Consider the following 14,969-nt stretch of genomic DNA (forward strand, 5'->3'; position numbering starts at 1 on the left):
GTGAGAGCTCGGAACGTAGAACTGACTGCAGAAGGAACCCTCGTAGGGATTCAGATTTCCTTTTTTATAAGAAAGTTTTCAGCTCTTACATATGTGAGGATATTTTTGGCTGACTATTTCCAGGGGCTTGCCGACAGACATCAGAAGCAGGCAGCTGTTACTGTTGCCCCTATTATATCAGGGCCGAGCAGATGCTTGGAGATTGGGTCAGGTCAAGAGGGGTAATGTCCATCCTGGCCGTCCTCTTCACACATTTGTAGGGTTGCCCAGTCTCCCCTGGGCACTTGGTGGGGGATGGGAGGGGGGAAGGTGGCCAGGTCCAGGGTGGGAAACTGCTGCATATCTGGGAATGGAGCTTGGTGAAGGCAGGGATTTGTCATCAATTCTGGGTCTTCCACTTGTAAATTGCCTTCTTTACCAGCCTAATTTTGTGATGTAAAACCATGCAGCTGACGGTGGGAGCTTTCCTGAGTCACTGCTCACTTCTTCAGGTATCTTCAGGGAGCAAGGAGGAAAATGTTAATGTGGATATTTCTGCTTCTCTTCCTGTGCCTTTCTCTTCTTGATCAGGGAATTCTGGAGGCTGCATTTGCAAGAGACAAAAAGCTAGTGTAACGTTAAGGGGGGAGGGGTTGTACTGACCTCTGAGTTCATATGCATTAACTTTACATGTTTGCTAAGCATGTCTGGATGCACTCTGTGCAGAGTTTATGACATCCTGCAAGGGTGCACCTGTGACTGTTGATTGTGCCTTGTGTCTCTAGCAGTTAATTGTTTTAGTGTAGAGCAGGGGTAATCAAACTGCGGCCCTCCAGATGTCCATGGACTACAATTCCCAGGAGCCCCTGCCAGCATTTGCTGGCAGGGGCTCCTGGGAATTGTAGTCCATGGACATCTGGAGGGCCGCAGTTTGACTACCCCTGGTGTAGAGGATCTTCACTCAATAACGGGGAAACACCAAGGGAGGCTGAGAGTTTGTCTGATCACCAGTCTTTAAAACCCAACTAGCTGGCCCAGAGGAAAACCAGTTTGTGTGCATGCACAGCTCTCTTTAGTGTCCCACCTCCCCAAATAAATATAATAGATCAATAAAGCCCTCCATTGTGAAATGCTCTTCAAATGTGCTTTCACCCAATAGTTCGTTAGATGACAAATGTAGATGGTGGCCAAGAGGCCTAATTAGCCTTCATTCATATTCTTTGTCAACATTGGTAACCTCTATAACATTGCTTTTCAATTTTTTCCTCTTGATATGACATTTGAAGAAGGTTCCTGGGAGACACCAATATTACTTCTTGAATGAATCCCCCGTTAACTGTGAAATATTACCCAACATTTCTTTCTGCAGATGTCACTCCTCCTCAGGCTGCTGGATATTTGGAGATAACAGACCTGACAGTAAAGAAACTTAAATATATACCTGTCCCCAGGTAACTGGATATTATCTTCTTGATTTTGGAAGCCACTGGACTATATTATATATCATGACGATAGGCTCTTCCTTTCAGATCTGAAACAATTCAGACGTGTTGTGTTTGTACTATGAAAGTTCATTCTGTATTTTGTAATGTTTCCACTTCCCTCTTTGGATTGCTTTCAGTATTGTTTACCAAGGAGAACATGGAGCCCTTTTCCAGATTTTCCATGTGGGCAGAAGGTAGCATCCAGTCAACACTGTGCTGTATTTATTTGAATACAGAACCTCCTTGAGACTGGAGCCAAAGCCCTCCTTCCTTCTAGAGATAGACAGGGGACAAAGACAGGCAGATGCATGTGACATAGCCCTGATCAAGCATTTGTTGTCTCCTGTGGGGAGGGGACAGCCGAAAGAGAGGCTCTTGTTGAATCACTAGAAGCATCCCCAGCTGCCTCTGCCTTGGGATCAATTCTCCCTGTGAATATTGCATTCTGTGAGTATTCTGAAGGAGCTCTAATAGAGCTGCTCCAGCTGCTGCCCCCTACCATTGACCAGCTGTCCAGTGGGGGGAGGCCAGCAATGTGGCCGCATCATCACATCATCAGCGACACAGGGTGCTCTGCTTTTTGGGCAAAAACTCTATGATACAAACAGCTTCTACCATAGAGCTTTTGCCCAAATACCAGAGAATCCCACAATGGCTGTCTTCCAAAGTCACTCTCATGCCAGGCTAGCCCCCCCCCCCCCCCCACTACCTGTAAGTCCTTCTGACTCCCTGTCGATTGCCACGGGTCATTTGGCAGCCCCAAGACCTAGTCTTCTCCAAGCAACCAGTTGCATCACGGTGAAGAGCTGTTCTGATTGGTTGCTATCACCTTGGGAAAGATTCAGAGCTCTGCGCTCTGCCACCTCCAACTGGAGGAGATCAGGGTCCTAACAGAACTAAAACAGATCCGCAGGTCCTGCAAAAGGGAGCTCCTCCACTAGGCATTCGGTTGAGGTTGACTGAAACTAGATAACATTGAACTGCCCTCTCTTGCACTGATGTTCACCGTTAGACCTCCTTCTCCACCCCTCTAGTTGTCGGGGTTGGGAGTGGATTTTCCGCCATGTTGGGTTCTTTTGATGTCTTTTAATGGGTGTTTTAATGGGGATTTTATAAGACGTTGTAATCCGGCAGGACCCGGCCAGGGAGGGGCGGGGAATAAATGGAATGATGATGATGATGATGATGATGTAGCAGACTGGACCAACCATGAGCCTCTTTACTATGTTGAATGTTATTTCCTCTGTTTATTGCGGTTATTCCTGTTACCTTTCATCATCATTCATTATAACCAGTGAGTTTGATGTATTGTTCTGTTCTGTTCTATGGGAACCGCCCTGAGCCTTCGGGGAGGGCAGTCTACACATGTAATGAAGAAGCATCGAGGGATTCATATTTCAGCGCTGAAGCTTACTTGGGTGAAATAATAGCGTGGGTCAAAGAAGGGTGAAGGGGGGTGAACCCACGGCTGCTCCGGGTCTTGCACTCTTTCAGATTCCCCGGTTAAGCGCCTCCCTTCTTTGTTCCTCAGATCCAAGTCCCTGACTCCCTACACTTCGTGGCTGTCCATGATTTCTGACACTGATGTCCTCTTGGCAAAGCTTGACGATTCTGGGGTGGTCACTGCAGACATGGGGGGCCATATCAGGCTCTGGGAAACCAGCTCCGAAAGCCTTAGGCGGTCCCTCCAGGAATGGAGAAGCATGATTGGACAGGAGGATGACAGACCGGTGCAGGTAAGAGGATGTCACAGCAGGGATTCCCAGGCTTGGCTTAAAAATGCAGGCTCGATGCTAGGAGGCACCCTGTAAATTCTGTCCATCACATTCATTCTTTGGTCTCCAGTCTGAGGCCTGCTGAGAGGGTTGTGTGCTTCAACGTCTGAAGCACACAACCCTACCTGCTGATGTCTGTGACTCCCAATCCTGGTTGTGGAAGCCAAGAAATGTGGCTGGAAGACATACTCTGGGCCTGAAGTCTACTGGGCCTAAAAGAGCAAAAGAGAACTAAGCATACAAAGAAAAAACATGGTTGATATGAACATCAGTTGCAGTGAAGAGTAGCTACTGAACCCAGGGGGCCACAATCCTTGCAGAAAGCCCATCGTGAAAATGCACGCGTGCAACAAACATGTCCTTATTGCAGCTGCTTTTTAGTCTTTGTCTTCTCCTTCACAGGAAGCGCATCCATAATTGCTCCTTGTTTGTCTTCTGCAGCCTGCCTGTAACAAATGGGGGCGGTCCTAGTCCCAGGATGCAGAAAGCCAAGTAGTTTTGGCTGGTTGTCTTTTCTGGACCATTTTGCCTTTCTGTTTACAAGATCTTCTGCAACAGCTGACATGCTTTTGCCAGTGGAGTTCATCCAAAACTTTTCATAGGTCGTGAGAAAAAAGCTTCCCAGTAAGCCCATTCACGGTGTTTATTACTCTGCTCCTGCCATCTGCTTTCCTTATCAGCAGAGAAGAAACAGCACCATCTGCTGGCCAATTATTGATCTGCGCTACCCAAACCAGACTTTGGGGGGTAGAAGATGCCATCAAGCCGCAGCTGACGAATGTTGGCCCCTCATAGGGTTTTCCAGGCAAGGAGTGTTCGGGGTTTCCCTTTACTTTCCTCTATGTATCAAATTCCTGTCAGGGTCTCAGTAAGCAGACCTGTTGTACGGGCTGCAAGGAAGATGCCCTTAAACAATAAAAAGACAAAGATCTTTAGAAAAAAGTCAAACATTTCTTCCTGGAGCATACTAGGAAATCCAGTCAAACAGCGTAGTTCATTTAAACGCCTGTGTATCTCATTTGGAAAATCCATTTGGCTTCTCTCAGGGCCTTCTCCCAGGGGCTGGGGTGCCACGGCTGTAAGGAAGGGGCGAGCAGGGGCGTTGTGGCGGCGGCGGGAACAGGCTGGCCGCGTCACAGAGGCGGCCAGGGTGTTCCCGGGGCGGGAGAACGGCGGCGAGCACTCACCGACTGTGGAAGGATGCGGGGCCTTCTCCGTGGCCTCAGATCAGACTTGGCACGGCAGCGAGGCGGTGAGGTGTTGACTGTTGGCGGCAGAAGGGCGGAGGCGAGGTGAGGAGGCGGCCAGGCGTGGCCGAGCGGCGGAGTTGCCACAGCATTTACGGGGCAGCAGCTGCGGGGGGCGGCGAAGGGCGATCTTCGGGCGTCAGGGGGAATGGCCAGCGAAGGATGGTGGCGGCGACGGCCGGGTAAGGCCAGCGGCGGCAGGCGAGCTACTGGCGGCGGTGGCAACGGGTGATGAAGGGCAGCGGCGCTGGGGGAGCTGCGGGTGGTAGAGGCCGGCGAAAAGGGGCGGTGATGGGCAAGCTCCGGTTGGCACCAGCGAGGGGCGGTGAAGGGCGACGGCAAAGTGCGGCGACGGCTTGACACGCCTGTTTGTGGGAGGGTAGTTGGGGGGTGGGCAGAAAGGAACAGGGAGGCCGCGGCGTCCCTGCTCCTTTCTCAACGGGGAAGAGAGTTCTGCGGGCGGACTCACCAACTCAGAGTTCTTGTGAGACTGAGTGGCAACTCCCCTGGCGGCCAAGGCCGGGCCGGGCCAAGCCAGAAACGGATCCTGGACGTGCTCCTCCCACAGTGGTTTTGCTGAAATATTAGAGTCACTAAGTGGTAAGGATATAGTACACTGTTTGGTTTTAAAGTTCCTTTTGTTTTCTCACATAACACTTACTTACTTAATGGAAGGGCATAGAATCGCGGATGTTAATTTATAATGGTGTTATCATCCATTCTCTAGGATCACGTCATATTTGTTCTGTGCCGAAATCTTATAAATGGGGCACAATGATTTATCTTCTTTCCCTTATTTGCTTCCACAGATAACCATTGAGCGAGACAGTGGCTTAGATGCCAGTTCCCCAAAGCATGGGAAGATCGATCCAGACAATACTCCTCATGTTGGTGGAAACACGTGGGCAGGTGGGACAGGTAAGTGATTGTGATCCACCAACACTTTGTTTATGGTAATTTCAACCAGTGCAGTCAATGCTGGGGTATCAAAACACAAGGCAAAATGTTGAATGCATTTACAATTAAGAACGATAAAACCACAATTTAAATAGCAATCTGTATAAAATTTATGAACATATGGCTATTATAAAAAATGCACAAAGATTTATTTCCCTATGAAATTCTTGCACATTTTAATGGCGGCAGCACAGAATTTAGCGGTACATAGGGTGGTTTTGGGGTTCTCATTGTTTAAAAGTTTCTTTACCTTTTCTACGGCTGCTAGGCCTGAGTAGCTCTCTAATATAATCTGGATTGTTTTGTTGCATAAGATATTGTATGTGGGGCAGTGGAAGAGAAGATTCCCCCTTGCTTTGACCTGGGCTGAATCTGCACGGAGCTTTCATTCCACTCGCAGGATGTGGATTCAGTCCCAGCCGTCTCCACTGAATGCGATTTCCATTTTGATTTTGTCCAGTTTAAATTTTCTCTCTGCAACAAGGATGATTGATCCGGAATGACCCTACCTTCCCCCCCCCCCCCCGGTGATATCCTGGAGTGGATACAAACCTCAATATTTGAAAAATCGGCATGAGAAAGTATGCAGATCTCTGCTTGCTACTGAGCTTCCATAGTAGGAAAGCCCTAATTGGCCAAGGCTTCAGTTCAAAGGCTTCCTCGTTCCCAGGCTGCAAGGTTTCCCTTAAAGGGGAAGCTCTAACTTTTTTCAGCAGAAGCTCCAGAAGCCCTAACTTCCCTCGATAGAGATTTGCCTCTTGGTTTTTTTCGCCCTCCTCTGCTGTCTCCAATCCTCTCCCTCCCCCCTCCCGCCTTCAAGAAAAAAAAGAAAGAGGCTCCTGCTGCATGTGGCTCCCCACCTTCTGAACTTCCCTAATCACATGTAGAACACTTTTCTGTTGCAATGGGGGGGGGGGGGTAGAGGAAGACCCGAGTTCAAATTGATCTGGATTCAGCAGGATCCGCAATGGAATAAACAAAGTAAGTGCAGATTCAGCCCTGATTTCTGAGGCAGGGGCCAAGTCTCAGGGGAGGGAATTTTTATGTTGGCCCTCTATTACTGCTGCAGGCAAGGCTGAGCATCTAGAAAGACTTTTACAGAGCCCTGTTCCCCCAGAAATGAAGTCCTATTTGCCAAGTGAGAAAGCCAGATTGCCACTTGGACTTCCCAGCTCAGGCCGGCAACAATTCTGCAGGTTGCACAACCGCAAGGCATTTTTCCAGCAAGTCTGCAGAGATGCCCCTTCCCCCTCCCTCCTGTTTCACTGTAGACCAGAGCAAAAGGCAGAAAGACCCCTAAAGGAGAGGGCTGAAAAAGGTATATTAGTAACTTGGTATCCCTATAAATATCTCTCCCCAGCAGCAGCTGTTCGGGTTATCTGAATAAACTCAAATAATTTCTGCAATAACAGTTCTCTTATTTGGCTTAAAAATACTTTAAAAATACCACTAAAGTGTTTTTTGGGGGGAGAGGGTTGGGTTTTTTCCCCCAGGTATTTTGAATTAAATGCACACCCCCAATAGCTACCAGAAGAACTTCCTGCAGAAGATTGACCTGGGGTAAAATAGCTGTCTGTGCCTCAGAAGCAGACACAAGAACAGTAAAAGAGTCTTTGGATCTGCCAGCCATTCCCACACAGATATTATGTTAGCTTTGGGGTGTCTTTGAGATCTGCAGAGATGTTTGCCTGGACGTCCTGCTGTCCTCTGGATATGCCTGATATCCATTCCAAAATCCATTGGCCCTATTCTGAAACTCAACTTTTTCTTCTTCCTGATTCGCTTCCAGGCGGGAGAGACACTGCTGGCCTGGGTGGCAAAGGGGGGCCATACCGGCTGGATGCTGGCCACAAGGTGTACCAAGTGTCCCAGGCAGAGAAAGACGCTGTGCCTGAAGAAGTGAAGAGAGCTGCCAGAGAGATGGGTGAAAAGGCCTTCAAGCAGAGGTCAGTAGTCATACTGGTGATTGCAGGATGGGAATAAGACATGGAATTGCTCAGGACCACTCAGCAATGACAAGCTTGAACTGAACATGGACAAGCGAGGACAGAAGCCTGACTACCAAGTGTAGATTAGTTAGATCTATTGTATTTCCAGTGGCCACTTATGGCTGTGAAAGTTGGGTGATGAAAAAATAGGACAAGAGAAGACTCTATTCGTTCGAACTCTGGTGCTGGAGAAGGCTTCCTGGGACAGCAAAAGTCACAAACGAGGAAGTGCTACATGCAGCATACAAAGTCTGATCTATCTCTGGTAGGCAAAATCACGACCCTCCGGCTCCCTTACTTTGGCCATATCATGCGATCCAACTCAAGGGAGAATGTAATTGTGCTAGGATTGGTCGGTGGGAAAAGGGAACCAGGCCGACAGGTGGCTAGATACAATAAAAATGGACACCGGCCAGAACATTGCACACCTGAGGGGGGCGGTGCGGGATCGAGGATCGTGGGGACAGCTAAGCCATGGAATCGGCAAGAGTCGGACACAACCGAACGGCTGACAACAACAACGCGTAGTTTGCCTGGTTTTACTAAGCATGTTGATGGGAGCCTTTAAACCTGCAGTAATGCCTCTTCTTTTTTCTCTTTCAGGCTAAAGGAGATCAAGATGAGTGAATATGATGCAGCTACATACGAGAAGTTCTATGGATCAGTTCGACGGCAAGTCCAGATGCTCAGAGTCATTTTGGACAGTTTGCAGGTAACGTTTGGCTTTCCTTCCCCTCGCAAAGCAGCTCACTCCCTGTAATGCGCCTGAAAAAATAAAGAGGACCGTAAAAATAATTCCCTCACTGTGTAACTGTAAGGTTTGAGCAGATTGCTTTCAGTGAGAAAATTTTAAGATAAAATACAAGAACAATGATGCTTCATCCCCAACAATCCTTGCTAAGACTAAAGTCAACTGACTTTTGCACTATTTTAATCTCTAGCCCCCCGCTAGTCTTTTTGGGTGTGGAGAGTTGTGATGGTGTTTTTCCACTAGGGCCAGCGATGATGTCATAGTGATCACACAGAACAGGGAGTCCCCATAACTAAATTTCTGCTGTGATTATTCACACCTAAGACTTCTAAGGGAATCAACTGCATAGACAGAGAACAGGACCAGGCTATAACAGACCCCCCCCCCACACACACACACACACATACCACAATGCCTCTTTTATTTCCTACTCTTTTATTTTTACCCAAAGACTCTCAGCCGAACTCCCATGCTCAGGCAAATGTATTTCCTCACAAGTATGTATATTCTTAACATATGGTGCTCCTCCTCCCCCCTTCTTTATTTGTCTGTCCCTTTTAAGGAAGTTGTACTCCTTTTTCCTAATATTCCAGTTGTGAGAGTTATCCCACCAGGTTTCAGATCATAGACCCCTTCATTTATTAGGACTTCTCGTTCTTCCTGCTTGTTTCCCATACTCTGTGCATGAATGTAGAGACATCATAATCCTTCATGCAAGTGCCCCAGGGGTTTAGTTTTTGAACTTTCCTGTACGTGAATGGTTCCCTGCATAAGTGCCATTCCCTTTAAATCTGCAGGGTTCCCATCTACAGCTATCTTCATTGAATTAGGCTTTGAATGCACATCTTGCTCCCCCACTGGACTTAGTTTAAAGCCCTGCTCAGCAGGTCTGCACAACGCTTTGCAAAGACATTTTTTTCCCACCCTCGTGAGGTGCAGAACATCTCCCGCTAGCAGAGCCTATTCACAGTAGCAAGATTCATGGTCCAAAACCCAAAACCTTTCCTGAGTTGGAGGCTGAGATGACATTAAGCTCCCTGTAGTCCATGCACAGTCTCAAGATGCCATCGTTCTTTTTCGAGAAAAGCATTGGTGTTGCCAGCCTGAGAAAGCCACAGGCCAGATTCTTGTCTAGGAACTTCTGCAAACCCCCCCCCCATCTGATTTTGGCCTTAGGCAGGGGCTTCCCCTGTTTAAGCTCAGTAGAACAGTCTGTCTTAGGGCAGGGGGGCAACTTATCACACCCCCTTTCCTCAAATACATTGCTGAGATCCCAGAAGACATTCAGCAGCATCTCCTCCTCCTCCTCCTCCTCCTCCCGTGCCAGTCCTGCCCTCGCTGTCCCACCTTGGGGCAGTGGCACCACCACGGTAAGGTGGAGTGGAGCACAGTTGAGAGCACACTGGGGCACCCAGCATGCGCACATACAGAACGTCATTACTCGCATCTCCCAGTCCACATTGTGGTTGTGCTGCTCAAACCAAGCAAAACCCAGTACAAATGGGCAGGCTGCCCGGGTACCACCATAGGTTGCAACGTATCCCATTGTCCCCCCCCCCTCCATGTCCCAACCCCCAGGCTCCATGCGATGAGTAGTGCTCCCCCCGATGACAGACTGCCATCCATCTGGGCAAAATTCATGGGCCGCTCCAGCTCCTCTAGCTCTAATGCCAGCCCCTGAGGGGAAGAGGGGCTTAGTGATGTTCCTGTGCAACTGCAGCCTAACACTCCACCCCCCTGCAAGCGCAGCCCCACCCAGGGATTCCTCAGTGTAACTGGAACGAGGACTGGGGGAAGAGCACTCATTGAAGCTCTCCTTTGTGCCCCATGGTGGGACCTGCTGGTGGGCTTGGTTCACAGCACGTTGCTCTTGGTTCCAGCTGGTGGGGGTACTTTGGCCTCCTCCTCCTCCTCCCCCGAGGATCTTCCTGAAAAGGAGGATTTCAACTCCAGCATTCGGACAGGAGCACTTTTGCTGGCCGCCCTCCCCCCAGTTTTATGTTGGGCTGAGTCCATCTGCCTGGCTTTGACTCCTTCTGCTGCCTCTGTGGAGGCCCCATGGCAGGGCTCTTGCTTGCACACTCCTCCTCCGGCGTGCCCTGACTGGTGCTGCCTGGCAGTCTTTGCATGCTGCCTCCAACGTCCTTTCTCCCCAGCTAGGCAGACGCAGCCCACCAGGGGACTTTCCCACTTGGCAGAGTCCTGCGCAGGAGAGCTGGGGTGGGACCCACAGCCCAGAAGAGAAGGAGGAGGCAGGCCGGGGGCAGCTTGGCATTGCAGCCCCACTGTGAGAGCAGGCGGAGCCCCCCCAGCCGACAACAAGTGTGTGCTTAGGGGCGAGGAGGGAATGGAGGAAAGAACTTTATCTTTTACCGTTTGTTTTGTCAAGTTCTTTTTCTTAGCCCTTGGAGAGTAGTGGTGAACTCGTAACACTAGACTTTCCCCAGTTTTACAAAAAAGAAAAGGAATGTATTGCCTAAACCGATGAACAGGGAGGACTACTGGACAGTAACCACAGGCAGAAGAATCTCCACCTACGATTTCAGAAAACACCTCCCCGCTAAAGTGACCAATAGGAAACGATTAACCACACTCCCACAAACACACACAAAAACGGTGTATCCGCATTTTCTCATTGGGGTGTGGAATACATACTTTGCTAATCCCAGCAGAAAAAAAAAAGGAAATAAAATTGAAATAAAAGGCATGCAGCAACAGAATTTGATTTAAATAGATACCAACTTGACTTCTTCAATCATTTCAAGTTCTTGAGGCCCTGCAGAGAAGTATTTACTTCCTGGTCTTTATCTGAAAGTATTGCTGAAATATGGCTTTTCAAAGAGAACCTGGACAACTGTCTTTCTAGAGTGAATGAAAAGCAAGCATATTGGAAACGGCATATTTTGTAAGATGTAAACTCCGAAAGAGAATTATTTGTATCATCTGTTACATTAGTTCCCCCTTGCTCAGAAGGCGTTCCTTTTGTTAGGCCAAGTATGTGAGGCCAAGCTTGTTCCAGGTTCTGCATAAGGATCCCTGTCAGTACTCTCAGAGGTTATTCCTTAAGGAGTTGAAAGCAGGGCATGTCCCTTAGTGAGGAGTGTTCATTTTCTTTTGAAGGCCAAAGGGAAGGAAAGGCAGTGGCTGAGACACCAGGCAGTCGGAGAACTGGACGATACCAAAATCATTGATAGCCTGACAGGTGAAAAAGCCATCTACAAGCGTCGGGGAGAACTTGACCCCCAAGTAAGTCACACTGTTTCTTTTCCTGCTCTCTGCCGTTTGTTTGGCATTTTTCCACTCTAACATATTGGGTGCAGCCTTGGCCCCATACTGCTCATTCTCTTTCCACATAATTCATGCTTTATAAGCTGGTGCTCATGATACATGGAGATGGTTGGAACCTGCTTGTAGCTCTTAACTGGGGTTGTCAACCTCCAGGTGACACCTGGAGCTCTCCCAAGATCAGTTCCCCTGGCTGCTTCGGTGGCTGGGTTCCAGGGCACCATACCCCCCCGGAGCTCCCCCGTCCCCTTCCCAGGCTCCACCCTCCAAATCTTCCTTACCCAGATCTAGCAGCTCCTGTATATACCTGTCCTGAGTCAGCCAGAAAGGGCAGGCTACAAAAATAAAGTGTTTATTAGGATTATCTATCATGACAAACGTCACGTGCCACTCTGGAGAATCTAAACAATAATGTACAAAGAAAACTGTCTGGCTGGATTCATTAATAAAGAAGCAGGACTTTTTGTTTGTAGCCCTTTTTTGTATTTAATTTGGTTGAAGTTGGCACAAAACGTTTAAGTGTGGCAACACCTGCCTCAGTTAGGTTTACCTGAAAGCAGCATCTATGTGCCATGGAAACCCCATAAATCACAAGCACATCGAGCATATCGAAGGGCTGCAGAAACCCTACAGGTAACAATTTTGCAGAGCGACGGTACTTCTGATTCCTCCACATGTTGCGTGAGAACAGGCGCTGTTTCCATTGCCCGTAGATGCTTTTGAGTGAACATAACCTGAGAACTCAGCGGCATGACCTCCATCCTCTCAAATGAAACAGAGCATCAGTAACAAGGGCAGAGATCTGCAAGGTGTGTCTCTTGCACTGGGAACATGGCAAAAAAGCTCAGACAATTATTCAGTGTAGAAAAAAATAGAAACCATTAAAATGATACAAAAATGTTTTAAATGTTTGTATCTGTTTGCCAAACTGTCCATGAGCAGTAGCTTAGTATTCATACTTGGGATTGTTTTATATGTCACTAAATACCTTTCCTAGCCCAGGGGCCATGCCTGGAATCCGGCTTCAGACCTCCACAGCCTTTGGTCTTAGCTGAGAACCTTTACGAGGCAGCGGGGCTCTCTTGTTCCCATGATGTGTGTTAGAGAATTTCCTTATTCCTTCTGGAATAAATTCCAAATCTGAGATCCATTTTATTGAAATAAGAAGAAGAAACGAACCCATAGAACCGTAGCTCCAGGTAGCCATGTGGGGAACGCTTCTCGGCTGCTGTATCCTGTTTGTCCCCTCAAGGGCTTGCAAAACATGCACTGGAGTGTGGCATTTCAGCATCAGAATGCCTTGATTAGAACTGGCTAAATGTCACACCTAGTTAGCTCCCATTTCGGTCATTGGCTTCTCAGTTTTGCCAAAAAAGAGAGGGGGAGGCATTGGGAGAGAGAGAGGGAAGGACACGCACAGCAGATGAACAGCTAACACTGCCTTATGCCCAATCAGACCCAATCGGCCCATCAAAGTCAATATTGTCTGCTCAAAGTGGCAGGGGCTCTCCAGAGAGAGATCTGTTTCATCACCTACAATCTGATCCCTATTAGGGATGCTGGGGATTGAACCAGGGACCTTCTGCACTGAGCTACAGCCCCTCCCCCAAAGAAAAAAGGGTGATGCAGATGCCCCATCCGCATGGGCTTGCTGTCATCAGATTCGGTGTGTATCTGTATATTTGGTCTAAGAAACTTGATTGTGCTATCTTTGTATTTTGTCTCATGCTAATGTTTCATTTTAAACATTTCTGTCACACGGAGTGGCCGATAACATGAGTTAAAACAGAAATCACAAGTCAGAAAGTGACATCCTGTTAACAAGCCATCATGCCCGCCCAAACATTACACTATCCGCCAGACTACTCAGGGGCACCACAGCAATGTAGAGATTGTCTGGCTCAGAGGGTGTGGCTCCGTCCCTCCTGCTCAAGAGCTCCTTTTCCCTCCATGAGCCTGACTTGCCGGTCTCCTCCTTGCAGCTTGGAAGCCCCCTGCAGAAGCCCAAACGCCTCCGCCTGGTCGTGGACGTCTCTGGCAGCATGTACCGCTTCAACGGCGTGGACGGGCGGCTGGAACGTTCCATGGAAGCGGCCTGCATGGTGATGGAAGCCTTTGAGAATTATGAGAACAAGTTTAAGGTGACTCCTACAATTGGCCCAGAATTTCGTGGCTATAAGTTCAGTGTGTAGGGCAGGGGTAGTCAAACTGCGGCCCTCCAGATGTCCATGGACTACAATTCCCAGGAGCCCCCTGCCAGCATTTGCTGGCAGGGGGCTCCTGGGAATTGTAGTCCATGGACATCTGGAGGGCCGCAGTTTGACTACCCCTGGTGTAGGGGAACAAAGCAGAAGAAAGCTTTGGAGGTGGAATCAGTCGACTTATGATGACCATGTAGGACAACCTTTCTCAGCTTTTTAACCCCAGGGAACCCCCTGAAACAGTCTTCAGGCTTTGAGAATAGGGCTGGGAAGCAGAGCTGTGGACACGCCCACCTAGGGCCCCTCCCCTTCTCACCCCCTCCAGGCCTGCCATTGGCCATTTGGGGAAGGAGAGGGGGGGGAATGCATGAACTTGACCATATATGGTCATATCACTTGATAAATGTTTAATAACTTTGAAAATATATAATGCTTACATAACTAATTAACTGGCTGAGAAGGCCTGCCATAGGATTTTCAAGACACGAGTTTCACAGAAGTGCCTTGCATAATGACCCTGGGTCCCTTCTCCATGTTCCCACAAGGGCTGATCCGTCTTAGCTTCCGGGATCTGATGGAGTCAGGCTAGCCTGGGCTGTCCAGGTCAGGAGGGGATGAGCAGTGGTGGCCGACCATCATCTTCCTCTGGACTTCCTTGGGGGTCACCCATCCAACTACTGACAAGGGCTGACCCTGTTTAGACTCTGTCCAGGTCAGGGCTGGAGGATTTCTGAGCTGAGTACAAACATATTTTCATGCATACTAAGAAACAGATTCTTCCGCATCCCCAAAATAATTTTTCACCAGTGGTTGGAAACACTGCACCATACATCCATACATCCAGGTAAAATCAAAACACTGGCCAGCCTGAAATCGTCATTATATATAACAAATATATATATAATGAAAATAAAGTTTTAAAAATACCTAAAATATATATTGTAAAATTATAATGGTATTAAAAACTTTGGGAGGGAATTATAGCAGAGCCCCTGAGACTGTATTGCAACACCTGTTTGCCATTTTGTCCGGCCTGAGCTGACCCCTTTGCCATGGAGGAGACCTGCAGCCCCTTCTCTCGGTGTCTGTGAGTCACTGTAGGAGACTGTGTGAGATTGCTGGAGAACCAATTGGTATAGTGGCTAAGAGCAGCAGCTTCTAATCTGATGCTGCTGGGTTTGATGCCCCACTCGTCCTCCAAATGCAACCAGCTGGGTGACCTTGGGCCCATTAGAGCTCTAATAAAGCTTTTCTGACCGGGCAGTGATATCAGGGCTCTCAGTCTCCCCTCTCTCACAGCAT

The 14,969-nt window shown here is 48.5% G+C and overlaps 1 protein-coding gene across 1 annotated transcript in view; it reads left to right on the forward strand.

Moving 5' to 3' along the window:
• Positions 1–14,969, forward strand: part of VWA8 (von Willebrand factor A domain containing 8) — a 108,539-nt gene that overhangs the window by 86,728 nt on the left and 6,842 nt on the right. Inside the window, exons 36-42 of the mRNA XM_077344080.1 lie at positions 1,349–1,430; positions 2,995–3,199; positions 5,295–5,403; positions 7,232–7,388; positions 8,034–8,142; positions 11,302–11,427; positions 13,449–13,607. Of these exons, the coding sequence (XP_077200195.1) occupies positions 1,349–1,430; positions 2,995–3,199; positions 5,295–5,403; positions 7,232–7,388; positions 8,034–8,142; positions 11,302–11,427; positions 13,449–13,607 (947 nt within the window). The remainder of the gene's footprint in view (positions 1–1,348; positions 1,431–2,994; positions 3,200–5,294; positions 5,404–7,231; positions 7,389–8,033; positions 8,143–11,301; positions 11,428–13,448; positions 13,608–14,969) is intronic.

Source organism: Paroedura picta, chromosome 6 (assembly GCF_049243985.1).
Source record: "Paroedura picta isolate Pp20150507F chromosome 6, Ppicta_v3.0, whole genome shotgun sequence".
Classification (NCBI taxonomy): domain Eukaryota; kingdom Metazoa; phylum Chordata; class Lepidosauria; order Squamata; family Gekkonidae; genus Paroedura; species Paroedura picta.